The sequence below is a fragment of the Bos taurus genome, chromosome 22 (genome assembly GCF_002263795.3).
Source record: "Bos taurus isolate L1 Dominette 01449 registration number 42190680 breed Hereford chromosome 22, ARS-UCD2.0, whole genome shotgun sequence".
Taxonomy (NCBI): domain Eukaryota; kingdom Metazoa; phylum Chordata; class Mammalia; order Artiodactyla; family Bovidae; genus Bos; species Bos taurus.
This window is the reverse complement of record NC_037349.1, coordinates 49,463,099-49,484,230: the sequence shown is the minus strand read 5'-3', so window position 1 is coordinate 49,484,230 and position 21,132 is coordinate 49,463,099. Positions and strand designations below refer to the sequence as shown.

At 42.5% G+C, this 21,132-nt stretch overlaps 1 protein-coding gene across 13 annotated transcripts in view; it reads left to right on the top strand.

Moving 5' to 3' along the window:
* Positions 1–21,132, top strand: part of DOCK3 (dedicator of cytokinesis 3) — a 303,790-nt gene that overhangs the window by 204,217 nt on the left and 78,441 nt on the right. For 10 of the 13 annotated variants that reach the window (XM_024983262.2, XM_024983258.2, XM_024983255.2 and 7 more), the window contains 7 exons: positions 5,116–5,241; positions 9,325–9,342; positions 14,805–14,929; positions 16,402–16,564; positions 17,236–17,342; positions 17,883–18,054; positions 18,401–18,498. In XM_024983262.2, coding sequence (XP_024839030.1) covers positions 5,116–5,241; positions 9,325–9,342; positions 14,805–14,929; positions 16,402–16,564; positions 17,236–17,342; positions 17,883–18,054; positions 18,401–18,498 — 809 coding nt within the window. The remainder of the gene's footprint in view (positions 1–5,115; positions 5,242–9,324; positions 9,343–14,804; positions 14,930–16,401; positions 16,565–17,235; positions 17,343–17,882; positions 18,055–18,400; positions 18,499–21,132) is intronic. The other 3 variants (XM_024983256.2, XM_024983261.2, XM_024983252.2) reach the window with 1 other exon arrangement.

The following is a 21,132-nucleotide window of genomic DNA, read 5'->3' as shown; positions in this document are numbered from 1 at the left end:
GAATCCGTAAGTTTGTTTTCTACATCTGTGACTCTATTTCTGTTTGGTTCATTTGTATCATTTTTTTAGTCTCTACATATAAGTAGTATTATATAATATTTGTCTTTCTCTGTCTGACTTACTTCACTTAGTATGGTAATCCTAGGTTTATTCATGTTGCTGTAAATGGCATCATTTTATTCTTCTTTTGACTGAGTATTGTTCCATTATACATATGTACTAAACTTTTTTATCCATTCCTCTGTCGATGGATGTTGAAATTGCTTACATGTCTTGGCTATTGTAAACTGTGCTGCAGTGAACATTTAGGTGTGTGTATACTTTCAGATTATGTTTTTCTCCGAATATATGCCCAGGAGTGGGATTGCCAGACCATATGATTGTCCTGTTTTTAAGTTTTTTAAGGAACCTCCATATTGTTCTCCACAATGGCGGTACCAGTTTACATTCCCATCAACAGTACAGGAGGGTTTTATTTTTTCCACACCTTCTCCAGAATTTGTAGACTTTTTGATGATGGCCATTCTGATTGGTGTGAGTGATAAATACCTTGTTGTAGTTTTGATTTGCATTTATCTGATAATCAGTGATGTTGAGCATCTTTTCATGTGTTTTTTGGCCATTACTTCTGACCGCAGTGTATTTTCTGCTCTTTCTGTGGTGAATTCCTTGTGCTTTGATACGTAACTTGAGTTACAGTTTGAATCCAGAGTGAACAGAAGTGTTGCAGGGTTTGTCACATTGTGAAGTCTATGTTTTCCTGAACAGAGACTGCATACCCAGCACCCCACCCCACAAAAGACACATATTAATTTCACTTTTCAGTGTTGGCATCACCGAGAAAGCCTGACACTAATGAGAATCAATGATTAGTCTGCCATTATCAGTCATTTGGAAACTAAAATAGAAAATCTTTATTTCAAAGCAGCTTTCATCTTAGTTCAACTTCTCCTTTTTTTCCTGCTTTTATTTTAAAACTGTGTTTAATATGTATCTAAATCTTGGTGTAATTGTACATGTTAGCATTAATTCTAAACTGAATATGAAATGTTTGATTAAATTAGAAGCACTGTTTAAAAATCTATAAGACCTCCTGAATAGATATTTTTCCAAAGAAGACATACAGATGGCCAACAGACACATGAAAAGATGCTCAATATCATTAATCATCAGAGAAATGCAGATTAAAACCACAAGGATATATCACCTCAAACCTGTCAAAATGGCTGTCATCAAAAAGGACACAAATAACAAATGTTAGCAAGGCTGTGGAGAAAATGGAACCCTCATATCCTGTTGGTGTGAATGTAGATTGGTGTAGCCACTGTGGAAAACAGTATGGAGGATTCTCAAAAAACTAAAAACAGAACTACCATATGACCCCACAGTTTCACTGCTGGGTATGTATCTGAAAAAGATTTAAATGCTATTTTGAAAAGATGCTTGCACCCCAGTGTTCATAGAAGCATTATTTATAATTACCGAAGTATGAAAGCAACCTGTGTCCATCACCAGATGAATGGATAAAGAAGATGTAGTGTATATGTACAATAGAATAGTACTCAACCTTAAAAAAGAATGAAATTTTTCCATTTGCAGCTACATAGGTGGAATTGAAGGGTATTATGCTAAGTGACAAGTTAGAGAAAGACAAAATACTTACATGTGGAATCTAAAATGTAAAACAAACTAGTAAATATAACAAAAAAGAAACAGACTCAGATATAGAGAACAAGGTCTTGCTTTCCAGTGGGGAGAGGGACATGGGGAGGGGTAAGGGACTAAGAGGTACAAACCACTATGTATAAAGTAAACACACTACAACAATATAACAGCAGAGAATATAGCCAACATTTTATAATAACTACAAAAAGAACATACCCTTGAAAGTTGAGACTCACTCTGTTATACACCTGATACTTACATAATATTATACATCTGCTGCTGCTGCTGAGTCGCTTCAGTCATGTCCGACCCTGTGCAACCCCATAGACGACAGCCCACCAGGCTCCCCCATCCCTGGAATTCTCTAGGCAAAAACACTGGAGTGGGTTGCCATTTCCTTCTCCAATACATGAAAGTGAAAAGTCAAAGTGAAGTCACTCAGTCGTGTCCAACTCTTAGCGACCCCATGGACTGCAGCCCAGCAGGCTCCTCCATCCATGGGATTTTCCAGGCAAGAGTACTGGAGTGGGGTGCCATTGTACCTCAATTAACATATAAATAAAAACCTGTGAACTTGTAATATACTCTTGAAGATAACTATCAAATTTACATAGAACCATGTTTCCCCAGATAATTTTTACCTTGAAACTATTTCATAACCTCTTTTATATAACTTTCTTTGTTTTAATGTTATAAACCTGTTGTAAATAAAAAAGTTGTCCTTGAAAGTGAAAGTCAATCAGTCATGTCCGACTCTTTGTGACCCCATGGACTGTGTCCATGGAATTCTCTAAACCAGAATACTGAAGTGGGTAGCCTTTCCCTTCTCCAGGGGATCTTTCCAACCCAAGGATTGAATCCAGGTCTCCCACATTGTGGGCAGATTCTTTACCAGCTGAGCCACAAGGGAAGCCCAAGAATACTGGAGTGGGTAGCCTATCCCTTCTGCAGAGGATCTTCCTGACCCAGGAATCGAACCAGGGTGTCCTGCATTGCAGGCAGATTCTTTATCAACTGAGCTATCAGGGAATCCCCCAAGTTGCTCTTAAATGACAGTGTAAAGCCACTGCAAGGCATGGCAGTTCTTAGAGTTGTTGAGAAGAACCTCTATCAAGATCAGCATATTTTCAGCTAGAAGGGTCCTCAGAGCAGTTCCAACCCAGAGGCTATAAAGTTTGAGATGCTCAGCTGGGAGTATTTGAATTCTCTAAAACTCTGTAGCATGGGGTTCCTCAGGGCCTCTCTCACTGGTTTTAAGAGCCCATTTTTCCTCATATGTGCCTGGATGCCAAGGAGCTACATACACGCAGTGTGCTGGAAGGTGAAGGGAGTTCATATCCCTCACCTAAAGCCGGACTAAAGCAAGAACCTTACTTTTTAACAAAACAAGTTGCAATTTGGAAGACTGTTCATGCCCATATTTATAGTGTTTTTTGCTGTATTTATGTATTTTATTTATAAAAAGCTACCCTTGGCTACAAGTTCTGAAGCTATGGTGTGTTTAAAACATGGAACACATTTTAAAAGAGGGATAGTGGTAATAATACATTAAAAGAAACAACCAAAAAGCAGTTTCCGCCATCACCTAACAAGGTTAGAATGCTGAATTTTGTCTTACTTCCCAGAATAACCAAAGTTTCCATGCCATTGTCAGTGTCTTACGATTTTTGTCCATGACTCACAGACACTGGCCACTTAAACAGCGTTAGAAGAGCACCCCTCCCTCTGTGCTGGGAGCACCATAGACTTCAGAGAGCCTCAATTAGGATGGCCCTACTGAGGGCAGGTCTTCGTGCGCTTGTGGGAAACCCAGGAGAATAGGCTGCTTTTCTTTGGAGTGTGTGTCTGACTGCTTCTTGGCCAGGCTTAACTTGGAAGCTGTTTGGAAATCATGTTTCAACTCCCTCATTGAGTAAATGAAGAAACTGAAGCTCGATCAGATACTTTAGTGGCTAAACCAGGGAGCCCAGGTTTCGGGATGCTGGGGAACAGAGAGGAGGGCAACTTAATCTCCCAGACCACAGTCTGAGTTTTAATAGAATAGTCCTCTGGGTTTTTGAGATGGTTTTGACTTAGATTCTTTTTTTTTTTTTTAATTTAAAATTTTTATTTTTAACATATATTAATGTGAAGCATCATCTCAGGTCCAGGTGCCATGTGGAAAGTGATTGATGTTTCAGGGATGGGAGAAGGGTGAATACTGGGAGACATCCAAATTATAAACATTTGAAAAATCCTGGAAGAATACACATTTTCTCTAAGAAGAGACCTACACAAAGAATCTAATTTTAATTTGTTTTTTTGTTGCTGCGTATATTCAAAGTAATATTATAAGCAGTTTTCAAATAAACATAATTAATCTTTGACCCTATCAAATTAACTATCCACTTAGCTTATCTATTGGAGAAGGCAGTGGCACCCCACTTCAGTACTCTTGCCTGGAAAATCCCATGGACAGAGGAGCCTGGAAGGCTGCAGTCCATGGGGTTGCTGAGGGTCAGACATGACTGAGCGACTTCCCTTTAACTTTTCACTTTCATGCATTGGAGAAGGAAATGACAAGCTACTCCAGTGTTCTTGCCTGGAGAATCCCATGGACAGAGGAGCCTGGAAGGCTGCAATTCATGGGGTCGCTGAGGGTCGGACACGACTGAGCCACTTCACTTTTCACTTTTCACTTTCATGCATTGGAGAAGGAAATGGCAAGCCACTCCAGTGTTCTTGCCTGGAGAATCCCAGGGATGGGGGAGCCTGGTGGGCTGCTGTCTATAGGGTCACACAAAGTCGGACACCACTGAAGTGACTTAGCAGCAGCAGCTTATCTATATTTTTGTTTACTAAAAATATAAACAACATATTTTAATGTATGTAGTTCAATACCATTTACAGTCTAAGCATGTACTACTTCAATATAAAAAGAATTTTTTAAAAATTTATAAAATGTTAAATGAAATATTTTACTTTAGAAAATATTAGAAAGTGAACTTTAGAAGGGAATAAAATTAAGGTTTTTTATAAAATTCACCTTTAATCTCAGAAGTTAGTATATATATCTTGATACACAGACTTGAAAACAGTATCTAAGCTTTGTAGTATGCAACCTAATAAAGTGAGACAACTTAACTGATAAATATTACTGATGATATCAAGTAAATCATTGGGTAGCATATTCAGAACAAAAATTTAAAGCCATCATTTTAACATCAATTTTGGGGGTCTCAAATATGGTTATAGGCTCACTGAGAAAAGTTACTTTTACAATACTGTTTTTCTATTAGCTTTCTAGAATATCTCTTCAGAATAATGTATACTTTCTGCCTCAAAACTTTTCTCAAGAAAAATGCTGAATTTTGCACATTTTTATCTGGGGGGAAAAAAAGCTCTTTATGTGTTTTCTAGGGTAGAAGTGTGATTCTGAGTTTAAAAAAAAAAATGCTTTTGTTTTTGTAGGTCTTATCATTTCTCTGCAGCTTCTTCGTGGAGACATGGAACAGATTAGGAGAGAAAATCCCATGATATTTAATAGGGGATTGGCAATTACAAGAAAATTGGGATTTCCTGATGTCATCATGCCAGGTAGGCAGAACCTCTTGGGGCTGGGGTGGGAGAAGGGTTAGAAGAACGGAGTGTGGTGCTCCCCTTGTGAGCAGGTGGCACACCACACTGTGGAGGAGCCCCGCAGCCATTGACAGCCTCTGCAGCCAGAGTCAGGTTGCTGACTGCAGTCTGCAGCCAATGGCTCCTTTGGCTCTTGTTGGCATTTGTTCTTTTCCAGAAGCCCCCACATACCTTCACCAGGGCAACACAGCACAATCTGGCACTTGAACCTTTTTGTCTCTTCTGGAGACTGGATGTTAGGAATCAACACAGAGCTCCTCACAGGGATGCCTTTTTTAGACTCTTCTCTTCAGTTACATATCTTAGAAGAGAATCCCCTCGTAAGAACATCCTCTTTAAGGAAAATAATGCCTGTATTATTGTGAATAATAATACTCAGTGAATCCCAGTTCATGTAGGAGTAGCAGATTTATTTGTATCAGAAAAATAAAACTCAGTGAATCCCAGTTCATGTAGGAGTAGCAGATTTATTTGTATCAGAAAAATGAATCATAACAATGAAAACACTATACCCTATCAGGAAAATGGATTGGCAAATGGTATAGGTTAGGCAGTGTGAATAGTACTACCGGGCCAGTTTCTCAGAAAGTGTCCTAACCACTTTCACCTAATGCCCGATGGAGAGCCAGGGCAGAAAGTGGGAACGCATTGGCTCTCAAGTGTGGTTCCAGCAGGTTAATCTAAAGCTCATGCTTCCTAGTGAGGCAGATGCGGGTCAAGCTAGAGCAGTGGATCCAAACAGGCCATCAGAACCAGGGGGCTGTGGGGAATGAGGGGAGGATGGAGGCATGGCTCTGATGGATGGGAGGCAGTCTGGAACCAGAGAAGACGGGAACAATGAGAAGGAAGGAAGAACAAGGAAATGGCTCCTTGTCTGGATGAATTACAGGAGGCATGACCCTACCTTTTCCATTGAGTTTCATTCAGTGTTCTGCTAAAATTAAAAGCGTATTTGCTTTTGTTTAAAAGAGCCAAGCCAGGCTAGACTAAACTGTTAGTGACCACTCTAAATAATCACCTCTTTGGAATTCTCCATAGTGCTGAAAACTCCTCTTATTGGAAATATATGCCAGCATATACCCAGGGAAGAGTATAGCCTGAGCATACAGAAGGCCTTGTGATGGATTCCAGCTGTCCTTCTGCTCCCCATATTATGCCCAGACTTGTTTTCTGTCACTTTTATTCTCTCTCCATAGACACTGTGACTGCAGAGCAAGCTGCTGTGAACAGCCTTTGTCTCTTGCTCATGCATACAAGAGGATCTTTTGAATGACAGTCCTAGGGTGAAGTCCTCCACAGGACATGTCTCCCATCCTGTCCTGACAGTTTCTCAGCCTTCTGTAACCCTAATGATCAGGAGAAGAGCCCAGACATCATCCCTAGCTTCTTGGCAACATGTCACTGAAGAAATAATTGGTGATTACCAAAACTGATCCGATGATCATTTTTAAATGAGCTATCCAGGCTCATGATATGGAGTCATATATTCTGAAAGATATGCTTGAAGTCTTTTCTCTCTTTTAAGAACTAGTTTGTCTAAGATTTGGACATTGCCTTCCTCTTAACCCTCACACAGTCATAGAATCAAAACAAAGTGAGCAGAGACTAGAAAGAAACAAGCTTCAGTCAAAAATCTTTAAGCAAGAGTTACAGCATCCATACCTCTCCTGTGGAAAGAGATCTTTTTGTGAGCACTCTGAATCTCTGTGTCACTGGCACACAGGTTGATAAAGGGCTTCTGAGAAAGTTGGACATGACCTTGGAAGTAAGCAGTATCAGTATCATTGGTGAGGCAAGCAGAGTGTCAGGAGCATTTCCTCCATTGGGCAGCTGAGGCATCACTGTCTGATTTGCCCCACAAGACAGAGACACTGGCAGTCCTAGGGTGTCCAGACTGGGGCTGTGAATGTGCTCTTTGCTGAGTTGTCTGCTCTTGAAGGATCGAGTGCTGGAGCTGAAAGTGAGGTTGATTCACAGGCAGGAAGCAGTCCTCTATGTGTCTCTCCTCTCTTTTACCTTACCTCCTCTCGAGGAAAGACTTTTTTTGCACAGATTGTGTGCTAACAACTGACAGTACCTTTAATGCCCCCACAAGATACCATGAGAGTGGGTTTGCCCTCCTTGGGTGAGACGATAGGGCTGGCCCTGAAGGTTCTGCTAGAGCAGCAAGAAAAGTGTGCAGCAGTGTTTCCAGTTGTGGCCCACCTGTCCTGGGAAACCACGTCTGTGACAGGAAGTCCCTTTGTGAGGTCACCCTCCACCTGCAGCTGGTCCACTCTTCACCCGTGGGAATATTGGATCTGGGCTGCAATGGTCCCTCGGCCCTCATGGTGCTGGTATGACTGAGTTACAAGAAATTGCAGCTTCTTGACACATGGTCATAAGAGAAATGAACAATGAAATGAACTATGTTAATAACTGTGAGCATTTCAGCGCTGAAGTCTGAGAAATTAGAATACATGGAAAAATTAGAATGGTTCATATACTATGGCTCTTATTTTGAAACTACCAGCATTTGGGAGAAACTACTAGATACTCATTTGGAGAGGTCCTTTATGTCAGATGGCCCAGACAGGTCCTTGTCAAAGCATATTGACAGAGCTTGTAGGTCTGAGTTACAGCATTTAGACAAGTTCTAACCACACCAGTATCTGACACAGGATTTCAGAAAATGGCTTTCCAGTGGTCTCCTGTTGCTTTCCATGAGTGTGTAAGATACACCATGTGACTGCTGTGAATAGGAGATGTCCTACTCTTTGCCACAGCCAAGGCCCTGACTGCATAGGCATCCAGCTGTGTTCATGACTCATGGTAGTGAGCACGAGGCAAGACCACCATTGCTCGTGGTGTTCTGGGAGTCGCAGAGAAGGCACATAAACCCAGGAAACTCCATCCAAGATTACAGAAGAATAAACCGATGTGGGAACTTAAGCCTGATTTTGAAACTGAGCACCTAATAGCCTTTTGTTGGTTTATCGCCATATTTCTATGGGTAGTTCCTCCTTCCCTCCCAACTCATTTTAGTTCATTACAGAAACTAATAACTCTACAACACACTTTTACTCCTTGAGATTTTTTTCAAGAAAATGGAGAGGAAATACTGGAGCAGGGCAGACGTTTCAGGTGAATGAGCTTTCTGTGACTCACTTGTCAGCATTAGCCCAATTAGAACTTTCAAGAAAACTGTCAGCCAAAAGACTGTAAACTGAAAGGGAATGATTTAAAACCTCTTGCTCAAGAGTGGTCTGTACCCTCCTCCAAACCTCGTCTAAGCCAGCAGGGGGTGCCACCAGCTTCTCTGCAGTTTTCCAAGTGTCAGCTTTCCAGGAGAGTCTGTTCCCTGGAGTCAGTAGGAATGCAGAGCTGTCATAGCTCTGTGGGAAAGAAACCTTTTAACTTGTTTTCTAAGCCTTGAATTTGTAAGGTTATCATTTACCGTGGGCGTTGTGGGTCAAGTTTCATATTAGTTAAATGAGCTTCTCTTTTGTCAGAAGAAATCTGCCCTGTGATTTTAATATATTCTAGCTGATGGCTAAGTTTTTTTTTTTCCCTAAACCAGTATTGCTCTAACTTTAGTGTGTATCAGAATCACCTGCAGGGCTTGTGAAAAACACATTGCTAAACCCACCTCAAGAGTTTCTGATACAGGAGGATTGGGGTGGGACCTGAGCATTGTATTCCTCACAGGCTATCAGGTGATGGTTTAGGGCCCCCTTTGAGAACTGTGTCCTAAAGAGTACTCTGCTTTAGGGATGTTTTGCCCCTCTATGAATCAGACCTGGTACAAGCTCCTCTCTGGGTTGCCCTGACCTTGCCCTTTAGAAGGCAGCTATGCTGGCATGGCAGCCCTCAAGGGGGCCCCCCGACTCCTGCCCTTGTGCTCAGAAATACACTCTGTCCTTTGCTTTGATCCCTGATATAAAGTGCATGCTTCATCACCAACCTGCAAGTGATGTTTTTTTCTCTTTTCCTGTTTGTCTTAATTGTTCTTGTTTCTCTCTGTGCTGTCCCCTCATTCTCGCCCCTTTCTTTCTGGTGCAGAGATGAAGATAGTTGGGTGTAAGTTCCTGCTTTTGTGTGTCCTGTCTGCTTTTGCCTGCTTTGTTTCCATCTTCATTTGTTTCATGGAATGTTGCAATACTGGGGTGGGGTGTCATTTACATTATTAATCCTTCATCAGCCTCACCTTTTGGGATAACTGACACAATGTTAGAGAAGCTACCAGCCCAACCTAGAGACTGTGTATTACTTTAGGTGTTTATTAAGATCAGAGAAAACTAAGGACATGTTGGAATATTTAGAAAACCTTACAAAGCCCTAGGTGAATAGATACAGGAAAGGATTTTTATGAGATAGATCAGCTATTCCCATTGAAAAGAAAATGAGTAGTGCTTATCCCAAGCTGTGAAGAATCAGAAAGGCAGAAAGCTGCTCTTATCAGCTCTGCTGGACACATCTCATGACTTTTGAAAGAAAAGTTCTCCTCAAAAGAGTGATGACAGTATTTACCACAAGTAGATTCAAAAGATTGTGGTCAGTCTGAGTGTCACATGAAGCTTTGGCTGTATCTCTAAGGGATAGTTTAGGAATGATCACATCTGGTCCCACAATGGGTTGGAATATCCCCACATCCCTGACCCAAGAAAGGAATAACTATGCACAGTGATGTCACACCGTGTCCATTCCTGTCATTCTGTTAGAGCAGAGAACGTCACTGACTTTGTAGCAATAGAAACCAATAGAAGTGTGACATTGAAGACTTGGTTAGAAAAACAAAGAACCTGTCTTTCCTGGGTACTCTAAAGAAATCTTCCCAGAGCTTTTTTTTAAAATCTCTTCCTCAGAATAAGAGCTACTCCAGCATATAAAACTTTGGTCACATGTCTGAAACTGTCCATACAGGATGGTAGTTAACATCTCCACATCTCCGTGAATGCTGTCAGGAGACTCCTGTTCTGCCAAGAGATGGAATTAGCCCCATCCCGAGCAGGCTGCAGTGTCTCCTTGGAGAAGATGCGTTCTAGTTTTAGGTGGTCTTAAGGGAAAGAAAGCACTATCCACAGAAGCTCTTTCTAATCCTGTCTCGAATTGGACAAGTTCTAAATACTGTAGTAGTTAACACTATTATCCTTGAACCCAGAGCCTCACACGTGGTGTGAGTCATTTGTACAGAAGGAACATGAATGTAATAAAGAATCCAAGCAAGACGTAGTGCCCCCCAAACTCCAAGTAAGGCTGGCGTGTCTGGCAAGAGACGATCTTGCTAACAGAGACTCTGGTGCCTGAGCTGGACCTCGAAGACTCTGAAACCTCTGTAGAGGCTGCTTTCAGAGGAGACCTGCAAACATGTGATGAGCTGTTTCTCCAGAGTCACACTAGGATGCAGGTCTTTGGATGATCAGGCCTGGCCACTGAAGCACACGCTGTTCTCTGCTGGATACAGCTCTGTCCAAGTGCTTCCCAGCCCCCTGAGATTCCGGTAGCTGCAAAGCACCGCTTCCTTCTGAAACCTCTGTCTCTAAGGACCCCAGAATGTTTCAGGCCAATCCCTGACATCATCAGACAGCCTCAGGTCCCTGACCTGGCTCCCTCCCCAGCATCTGTTTTGTGTCGACTTCTAGGAATCTGGAGTGTTGCTGGGTCGTGACGCTGCTCTAGACAGTTGAACACTGTATCAGCAAACTATAGCCCATAGGCCAAATCCAGAAGCCTTTCATACTGTCTGCCAACTCAGAATGGTTTTTTACGTTTTAAAAGGGTTGTGAAAACAAAGAACATGTGGCCCACAAAGCCTGAAAGGTACTTACTATCTGGCCTCTTCCAGAAAAAGTTTGCCAGCCTCTGCCGACTCTTAAGTCCCTAGTTCTCTGACATGCAGCTTTACCAACAGCTGTCACTGGCTGCTGTGTGAAACTGAAAAAGGGACAAAGATTATTTATTCTGAAGCGCTCTTACAAGAACAGCCTCATTCATTCATCTTCCCATTCAAGAAACTCTGTTGCGTGTCAACTGAGCACCAAGCATTCAGAGATGTAAGGCACTGCTGATGCTTTTTAGAGGCTCTGCCAATGTTAGGAAGCAGAGGACACCTAGCAAATGCAATCAGGGCTGCCCTCCACAATACACACTCCCACTTGCTTCCAGAAAGCTTCCCCCCTCCATACCCGTCCCATCAATCCTCCATGCTGTCTTAAGAGCTACCCAGTTCCACACCCCCAGACAGACTTCACTAGCATCTTCCCAGCAGACCCACACTTTATGGTCCCCTGATGTTAAACCCTGGAGAGCATCAGAGTTACCTGATGCTTTTTAAAGATACAAGTACACAAGCCCCACCCAAGACCTACTAGAATCTCTAAGGGTGAATATTCGAAATCTAGTTCTAACAAGCTCCCTAGATGATTCAGATATACGCAGTGGTCTCCAAACTAATCACAGAAACTGCTGCTCAGGCCTTCTCTTTCCCATCCTTATTGTAAGGTGCCTGTCTTCATGCCTCTCCTGGTAATATTTCCCGGCCACTGGTACTAAAGTTTACACAAGCCTCCTGGAGACAGTATTAACCCATGATCCTACTAGTAGTCTTTGTAAACATGTAACATGCGATCAGGATAGCTGTGAACAGTGGGGACCCTGGGAAGCTCTCTCTAAGGCAGGCCTGGCTCATTACATCCTGGAGGTCTTCACATTTGTTTCTTCTAGTTCCTTGAGAATTAGTGGAGAGTTCAACTTAAATGATCCTCCAGAGAGCTTTTGAGGAGAAGGCCCCAGCTACATTAACTGTTACAAAGAGCTGTTTTCAAAATTGAAGCCATAATTTACAAAATTGCAACTCTTCTGACTGAGAATGGCCTTGGTTCTAGGCAGATCTATTCTGTAAATAAAGAGGAAAGATCTGATGAAATCAAGCTGCTTCACTGTGTAACTCAGAGGGTACAGTTATGTGTATTTACACATTTTCTAGATGATCACAAAAGGCATTCTATTTAAATAGAAAATTTTAAAAGAATGAAACCTGTAGGAATATCTAGCTCAGTCCTTCATTTGAAATTGGCATTCTGGTTTAAAATACCCTGGAGAAGCTTCCCAGAAACTATGAACTCACTCTATAAAACCAAAACAGACCAAATTCTGTTATTATCCATCTCTAAGATGATGTTCAATTTGATATTAGTATTTTATATCATACAATGCTAGGAAAAGTTTTAAATGTTCCATCTAGGGACATACTTACTATAATATGTTACCTTTTGTATAGAGCCACAGAAATTTAAAATGCTTGTACAAGCTAGAATACTGTTGCTGGTAGCCAACATCTGCTTTGAAGAGTCACATGAATTGTCTTGAGAATAACTTCCAGAGAGTGCTGATTTAAACCAGGGTAATTTTAAACAAAGCACCTATTCTTTAGATATTAAAATTCTCTATTCACTTTATGCCAAATCATCCTAGAAATTGAATAATTACTTAAGTTCCATAGAAAAGCTAATATGTAACTAAGAGGCTATTATCAGGAGAAAGCTCTGAGGTGTCTGTTCCAGTTTTTAAAAATTTAAGGTGTAACCAACTCTGATTTCCCCCATATAGTTAAGTTCCCAGTAATTTTGAATTTTACTTTCAGGGCTGATTTTTTTCATCCTCTGTTCTGACAGTAGCAAACTGATGAATTTGAGTTTTCCTTCTCCTCCTGCTTGCCTTCCCCACCCTACCTGCACACAAGTGCTCTTTTTAATGACCTGCTGCTGCTGCTAAGTCACTTCAGTCGTGTCCGACTCTGTATGACCCCATAGACGGCAGCCCACCAGGCTCCCCGGTCCCTGGGATTCTCCAGGCAAGAACACTGGAATGGGTTGCCGTTTCCTTCTCCAATGCATGAAAGTGAAGGAGGACCCAAGTAGGATTGTTCAAAAGAGGAAGATTAAAGTTCCAGACTCATCAGAATTCAAAGTAGAGGTTCTGCTCAGCCCAGGAGGAAAGTCTGTACCGACTGCAAGGATGGACCCCCTGAAGTCGGACCCACGTGCCCAGCAGTTGCATTTGCATGTGATTTTCAAGAACACATTTTCTTCTTCCCTTCGTGAAGCCTCAGGGCTATTTGTTTAGGGAAATAGCTTTCGCTTGTTAAAGTTCTCTGCATTGTCAGAGAATAATTGTTTCTCATGGACTGCTCTTTTGAGAGTATTATGTGACCAAAAAAAAAAAAAAAAAAATTGACAGTACTCATAGGGTAGGAAGGCAATATGAAGAACAGAAGGTTTGGACGTAAAGACCCCTAAAGCCCAAGATATGGGCCAGTCTTAGTCTATCACTGTTTCATGTGTAAGAGACACTCAGACACCCACAGTTAGAGAAGTGGGCAGTGCGGAAAAGAGGCTCTCATTAAGTACCTGACCAAACCAGAAAGCTTAGTAGCTCACCAAAAACAAAGCCTCTTTATGTCATTGTGATTCCAAGTAATGAACAGACTTAGATGTGCCAGTTTTTGTAGAAACTGAAGTAGAAAGAATTTGATTTCTGAACTGGTTTGCTTTGCAAGTTAATGAATTGTTCCATTAACTTTCAGTTGATTTCTTCAGGCTGCCGACACATCTCACTTTGGCCTCACCTGGTTTCCCTTGTCATTTTCTCCTTTGAAATCCCGCCCCCCCCACAGGCTTTACTTTTTTTTTTTTTTTTGCAAGTCAAAAGTCCTTCTTAGTTTGTGTTAAGTAAAATTGGTCACTTTGCGGGTTTAGAAGCTTAGAGCAGCCCATATAAGCTCCTTTTATACATGAACAGACAGTTCCATCCCCCCTTAAAGAAAAAGGCATTTGAGACTTAGGTCATTTCAGACTTGCAGCTGGTTCTGCTCCTGCCCACTCTAAAGCAGCCAGTGTGGGCTGCACGGGCTGGACTCAAAGCACAGGAGCACAACACTGTCGCCCCAGTGCTTTGGCACCTGCGCTTTTGGGGAGTCATCTGCTCCCAGAGCACTTGCTACAAAAAGAAGAAAACTTGCCCATCCAGTGACCTGCTGGCACCCCAGCAGGGAATGAAACTACGTAAGCCTCCAGAAGGAAGGAGCAGTGTATCCTCTAGGCAGACTCAGAAAGATGGAGGGCTGCCAAAAGAAAAGGTAGCAAAGAGAGGGAAAGGACGAGGAATTAGTGGTTAAGACGTAGATATGATTAAAGGAAGTGCTATTCCTTTTGATTGTAAAACCTTTCCTCTTTTGGAGGATTAGATTACAGCCATTCTTTTGGAGGGGAGAGAGGTTGAGCAGTCCCCCACAGTCTGCCTTTTCCCACCCTAGCCAAGCTGTGGTGAACAGCCTTAAGATTCAGACTTAGAGGGCACATGACTAACCCACCTGAGTACTGCTGCACTGATACCGGTGGAACATCCATTGTTATTAACCAAGCTTGGAATGCCCTGAGCACCTCCCTGAACCCTGGAGGATCCAGATGCTAGCCTTGTCCTCCACGCACATGGGGCACAGTGGCTTCTGCAGTCATGAATGCGTGACACTTCTTTCCCCGCAGGTGATATCCGCAATGACCTGTACCTCACCCTGGAGAAGGGGGATTTTGAGAGAGGGGGAAAGAGTGTTCAAAAGAATATTGAAGTGACTATGTATGTGCTTTACGCAGACGGCGAAATCTTGAAGGTAAGGTTTGCTGGTCAGTTTGAAATGGCAGCTAATCCTGTAATAATTTTAGTGTTTCTGTGGACTTTGTCCAGAGACCCATCCTCCTCAAGAGGGACTGAACTCAAATCACTTCCTAAGACTCTTCTCCACCTTAGCTTCTCTTCAGGGAAACCCTGCAGTATGCTCTGATAATGACTTCCAGGGTCATACAGCCTTTTCAGAAATTCTTCCTAGTGTCTGACCTGAATCCTTCCTGTCCTCATTTAGACCTATTCCCTACAGTTCTGTCCTACATGTTACTTTTTCAGCCACCTGTCTAGCATCCAGCTGCTTAGTTTTGGTAACTGTTATTAGGTCCCACTCGTTTGGACCTGTTATTAGGTCCTAGAGCTAATATAGAAAGTTATATTTGCTCTTTAGTAAATAGGTATACCCACTTGCTGTTACCAGGTTATGTGACAAGGAACATCAGACTCAGGCCCCCAAAGGTGATTTCCAACCAGTGCAGCACAAGGACCCTCTGACACTCTTGATTAAAAGAGAAGACCCAGAGTGCTGTTTTTCTACTTTCATTATGTCAGTTTTTCCCTTAGTCAAGTCATGGTCAAGTCCTTGGTAAATGAGAAGGCATTGTTTGCATGCCACATGGTAGAAGGCAAATCAGTCTTTTACAAACCTGGCTTCTGTGTGTTGACAGCAGCCTCATGAGGTAGGCAGAACAGCAGTGATCATCCACATTTTACAGAAGGAAAGAGGTAAACTTAGTACAGTCATCTCTCAAAGCTATTTAATAGAAAGAAATGGAGGGTAGATGTGGTATTAGAGATATGTGTGTCATTAAAAAAAACCCACCTCAAGGACTAAGGCAATTCTTGTTTGCATGAGTAATGTGGGGGTCAGCAGAGCTCTCAGCTGTTCACTCTGCCCTGTGTGGACAGGGAGCTGCTCCGGATTGTATTGCCTGCAGCTTCCCGGGGGGCATGGGACTGCATTTTCACAGTAATATTTGGAAACTGGGGTCAAGTTAAATCTGGTCTACCTTGGTTATGTCCAAGAACAGTCAGCCACAGGCAACATAAAATGCCAGTGCACCTTTGGGCTGAAGATTAGAAAACCGGTTCTCTCCGTTTTGTTATTTAATTATTTCTCTGATCTGGAAAGCTCTGTGTATGGTTGACTTCACTGAGTCCATTTCTTTCTTAATGAGGATGAAGAGTCTGCCTTAGTGATTCAGATGGCACCACTCAGCTTCCTTCAGGTGAGCTGAGTGGTGTGTGCGGTTGCCTCTGCTCCAAGGAGAACAAGGAGCACTGTGACTGCTGGCTCCTTATGCCATCTTCACAGTTGCCCCTAGAGTCTGAATTTCAGTCACCTGATAGATTTGGCCTGATGGAAAAATGAGACCCTCACAAAGGAAGAAGTGAAATGTCCAGAGAAATCCAAGGGACCCCTCCAGTATGATGGTATGTTGCTCTGCTTCTCTCTTCCAGGACTGCATCAGCTTGGGTTCAGGAGAGCCCAACAGGAGTTCCTACCACTCCTTCGTCCTCTACCACAGCAACAGTCCTCGCTGGGGAGAGATTATCAAATTGCCCATCCCCATCGACCGGTTCCGGGGCTCCCACCTGCGCTTCGAGTTCAGACACTGTTCCAGTGAGTGAGATTTCTCTCTCTACATTGCTTTGAGAATATAAATATAACTCTTCCTTCTCTGAGACAGAAATAAGAGTTTTATTAGTATCAGGGCAAGAAAATGAGGAGTTGTGTACACAGAGGTGGGATGTCATCAGAGACTCTTCTTTGGACAGTGATTCAAAAACGTGGAATCTGGGGACTTCCCTGGGTCCAGCGGTTAAGACTTTATATTCAGTTCCAGGGTTGTGGGTTCAATCCCTGGTTAGGTATTGTAACAACTTCAATGAAGACTTTAAAAATGGTCCACATCAAAAAGAAATATTTTTTAAAAATGAGATCTGATGTTGTTGGCCTTTTGTAGTGTCTGACTTGGACAGTGGATAATTGCCAGGGTCATTCCTCTTTGGGGGTTTCCTTTGTATATAGTAAACTCCTTCTTAAAGAGCCCCTGGTTTATCAAGACTAGCTATGTAGTTTCTGTTTGGTTCTAGGTAGCGTGCGTACCTTGCGATATAAATGGAAACTCAGCCTAGTACATTTCTGATCCTTCTTACCATCAGGTTGCTAACTATTTAATGAACAAAGTAAGGGACAAAGAAGTAAAGCACACAAGGTGATAAGGAAAAGGGGAATTTCTGTTGGAAAGGGAGGTGAGAGGCCGAACGACTCATGCTTGGCTCTGATTGCAGCCAAAGACAAAGGGGAAAAGAAACTCTTCGGCTTTGCATTCTCACCCTTGATGCGGGACGATGGCACCACCCTCTCCGATGACATCCATGAGCTCTACGTGTACAAGGTACGGAGCCTGAGTCTGTCCCCTGCTCAGACCACTCTCACATGTGGTTGTCGGTCAGGTGGTTCCCCCTGAGTGGGCCAGAGGATCTAGGGTGGAGTGCAGGTGGAGACAGCAGGACACCTGTGGGCAGGCTTTTGTCTTTTCCCACAGGTCACGCCAGCAGGGCCTTTGTTTCCAACTTCTCACTCCACTAGTTGTGGAAATCTGTTATTCAGCCCCTTTGTGCCATTACGGCCTTGGCTTTTACATTTGGAAACCTGCCATTTGAGACTCTGATTCTGTCAGCTATCACAGCAAAGCCGGCACGAAGTTTTCTGCACAACAGATAGAGGGCATGAGCTTCGCCATGTTTTCTTTAAAAAGGCGTGTGAGCCATTCTGGGGGAAGAAATGGAAAACACTTTTAAAGTGCTTAGGAAACACCCTTCTAACAGGACCTGAGGTCCAAGGTCCAGCCTCAAGAACCCAAAATCCCTGGGACTGATGTTTTACATGTGGCATGGTTCCAGAAATATTCTGTGTTCTCTACTTATGCCTACAGTGTGATGAGAATAGCACGTTTAACAACCACGCTCTGTACCTGGGCCTGCCCTGCTGCAAAGAGGATTACAATGGCTGCCCTAACATCCCCTCCAGCCTCATCTTCCAGCGCAGCACCAAAGAGTCTTTCTTCATTTCCACACAGCTCTCTTCCACCAAGCTCACCCAGAACGGTAGGCCAGGTGCCTGCGGGGTGGAGCCCTGCACTGTCCCCACTTGCTGCTTCATGTTGCTGGTATTTGTCAAGAGACAGAAATTGTTGCTTCTGCTTTTTCATGCCGTAGTGAGGGAATTCTTCTCATTCGAAGTTTAGGGAATCACTTGGTAATAGCAAGCTAAGGGGTTTTCCGTGGTTTTACAGATGTGTCTGTAGCCTTGATCACAGCACTCTGGAGGCTGTTTCACTGCTTCCAGCTATTTCTGTCTCTCTAGATCCCACCCACCCTTGGCAGGGGGAGTCTAGGCTTTGCTTGCCCATGACATAGCCAGGGTTCACCATTTTTGGGGCTTGCTTCCTAGTGGACCTCCTTGCTCTGCTGAAATGGAAGGCCTTTCCAGACCGGATCATGGACATCCTTGGGCGGCTGCGGCATGTCAGTGGGGAGGAAATTGTTAAGGTATGGCTTTCACCTAGTTCACACGTGCTAGCTGAGCAAGAATCTGGGCAGAGGGCCTTACTTCCCCTTGATTTCTGCCTATAAGCCCCTGAGACCACTTTTTAAGGTATATAGTTAAGTGAGTAGAGATAAAGTTATTTTTATTTTTTTCAATTAGCTTCTTTCTTTAAAGTAGGTATCACATCAGGTTTATTACCTTTTAGAAACTATATTTAATTTTTAAACCCTATTTTCTGGCTTGTTTTTCTTCCCAGAAAGCAAAGTGATAATTAAAGGGCAGCCTCTCAGAAACAGTCCCAGTGTGGGCTGCCACCTGCATGCCTCTAGGTCTCCGCTCGCTTCCTCTCTCTGCTTACTCTGTAAACCTCTACCACAAACCCAGCCTGGTGTCCTCCTGGCCCCACTCTCTGGATTATCTAGAATAACTCTAAATATTCTCCATGAACTGGAACTCCTGATTTTGCCCAGTCTCTCACTTAAGAGTCCAGACCAGAGAACTCTACCCTCCTCTCTGCCTCAACGGCTTTTTTGTGTGTGTGTGTGTGTGTGTGTTTTCAAATATTGAATGTACAGCTCCTTTGATAATTATAGCTATTTGAGACAGAAATGGAGTTTAAAATGCTGTATTTCAAAAACTATGAAGACATCGTATAGAAAAACTGATTTTAAAGTTCTAGATGTCCTTCTTCATTTTACCTTTGGAGTTGCTTTTAAGACAGAAATCTGTTTTCCCCAGAGCAAACTATTATATATAAATTTATTTTGAAAATAAAATTTACAGTGTAGTACTATGATCCAGAAATATCAGCAGTTCTAAAGCTGGACAGAGAAGAAAAAAGTTTAATCCTTTTTTCCCTCTGCCCCACCCTGTCTCAGCATCTATTTGTTGTTGTTTTTTTTTTTAATTATTTTTTTCTAAATTTTTAAAAGAAAATCCATCCTGAACCCTCCTCCCTCCTCCCTCCCCATACCATCCCTCTGGGTCGTCCCAGTGCACCAGTCCCAAGCATCCAGCATCGTGCATTGAACCTGGACTGGCATCTCGTTTCATACATGACATTTCACATGTTTCAATGCCATTCTCCCAAATCTTGCCACCCTCTCCCTCTCCCACAGAGTCCATAAGACTGTTCTATACATCAGTGTCTCTTTTGCTGTCTCGTATACAGGGTTATCGTTACCATCTTTCTAAATTCCATATATATGCATTAGTATACTGTATTGGTGTTTGTCCTTCTGGCTTACTTCACTCTGTATAATAGGCTCCAGTTTCATCCACCTCATTAGAACTGATTCAAATGTATTCTTTTTAATGGCTGAGTAATACTCCATTGTGTATATGTACCACAGCTTTCTTATCCATTCATCTGCTGATGGACATCTAGGTTGCTTCCATGTCCTGGCTATTATAAACAGTGCTGCGATGAACATTGGGGTACACGTGTCTCTTCATGTGCTTTTGTGACACTTCCCACCTAACGGCCTGAGCAAACTGACAGCAACACTGCCCAACCCCAGTTGTTACCCTAGGGCTTCTCCACACTGTGTAGAAGCCAGGTGTTTGCCCACCTGACTTGAGCTCAAGAAGAACCCCAGGCACTTCCCGATGGTGAAAGCCTGGTAGGTGGATTCTGCACAATGGACTGAACTCAACTGAGGAGAATGGACATGCTTTGGGTGATTAGCAAGCGCAGTGGAATGTAGGCTAGAGATTCAATTTCAGAAAGGCACCTTGTCCATGAGTGGACATTCTTGGCTCCGTCATTGCAGGGATCAAATCTGTTACCACTGCACTGTCTGTGCTTTCATTTTACAGCTCCATTGACTCAGTAATACACAACATGGTGTCTCCACATGAGAAATAATTTTAAAGTCTGTGTATTTCTTTGTACTTTTATGAAGTCTTATATGAATTTTGTGTTAATTGATCAGAGTATCATAAATTTTTAAAAGAACTCTTTATACAAACAAGCTTTTGAAACTTTATACAAACTAGTTTTGAAACTTAAGATAAATTTACACTCAGGGCATTGTTTCCTTCTAAACATATTAATAATTTCACCAGTAGAGCAGACCACATACTATGAAAACTCTGTGATCTTTTTAAGGGTGAGTTGTTACATTCCCGACAAGAGAACATCCTACCAGTATTTCTGGTTTTAGCATCAGTATTTTTCTCAAGCCAGCCAGGAGAGAATGTAAAGGGAATATGCTATCATTTTAATTATTTTTTACTTTTTATTGGAAAATTTCAAGCATCCAAAGATGCAGACAGAATAAATAACCCTACACGTCCCTGTCGTTCATCCCTGACTGTCACCAACCCCTGGCCAGTCCTGCCCGTAAATCCCTCATCCATGCCTTCTACCTTATGTTGTTTTCAAGCAAGTTGTAAACATTATATCATTAAATTACATTTTGACCAACAGAGTATTAGGTTTGATTTTTGAAGACTGGGAGCATCCATGAATATTTATTATTCTCTCCCTGGACTTTGGCATCTTAGAAAGAAAAAGGCACCTGCTCAAAAAAAGAAAAATGTTGTCTCCAGATCTTTTACCCTCTTTGACATCCCTCATCAGCTGCATTCTCTCTTCTACTGGGATACTAATTTCTAGACCAAAAAATAAGTTT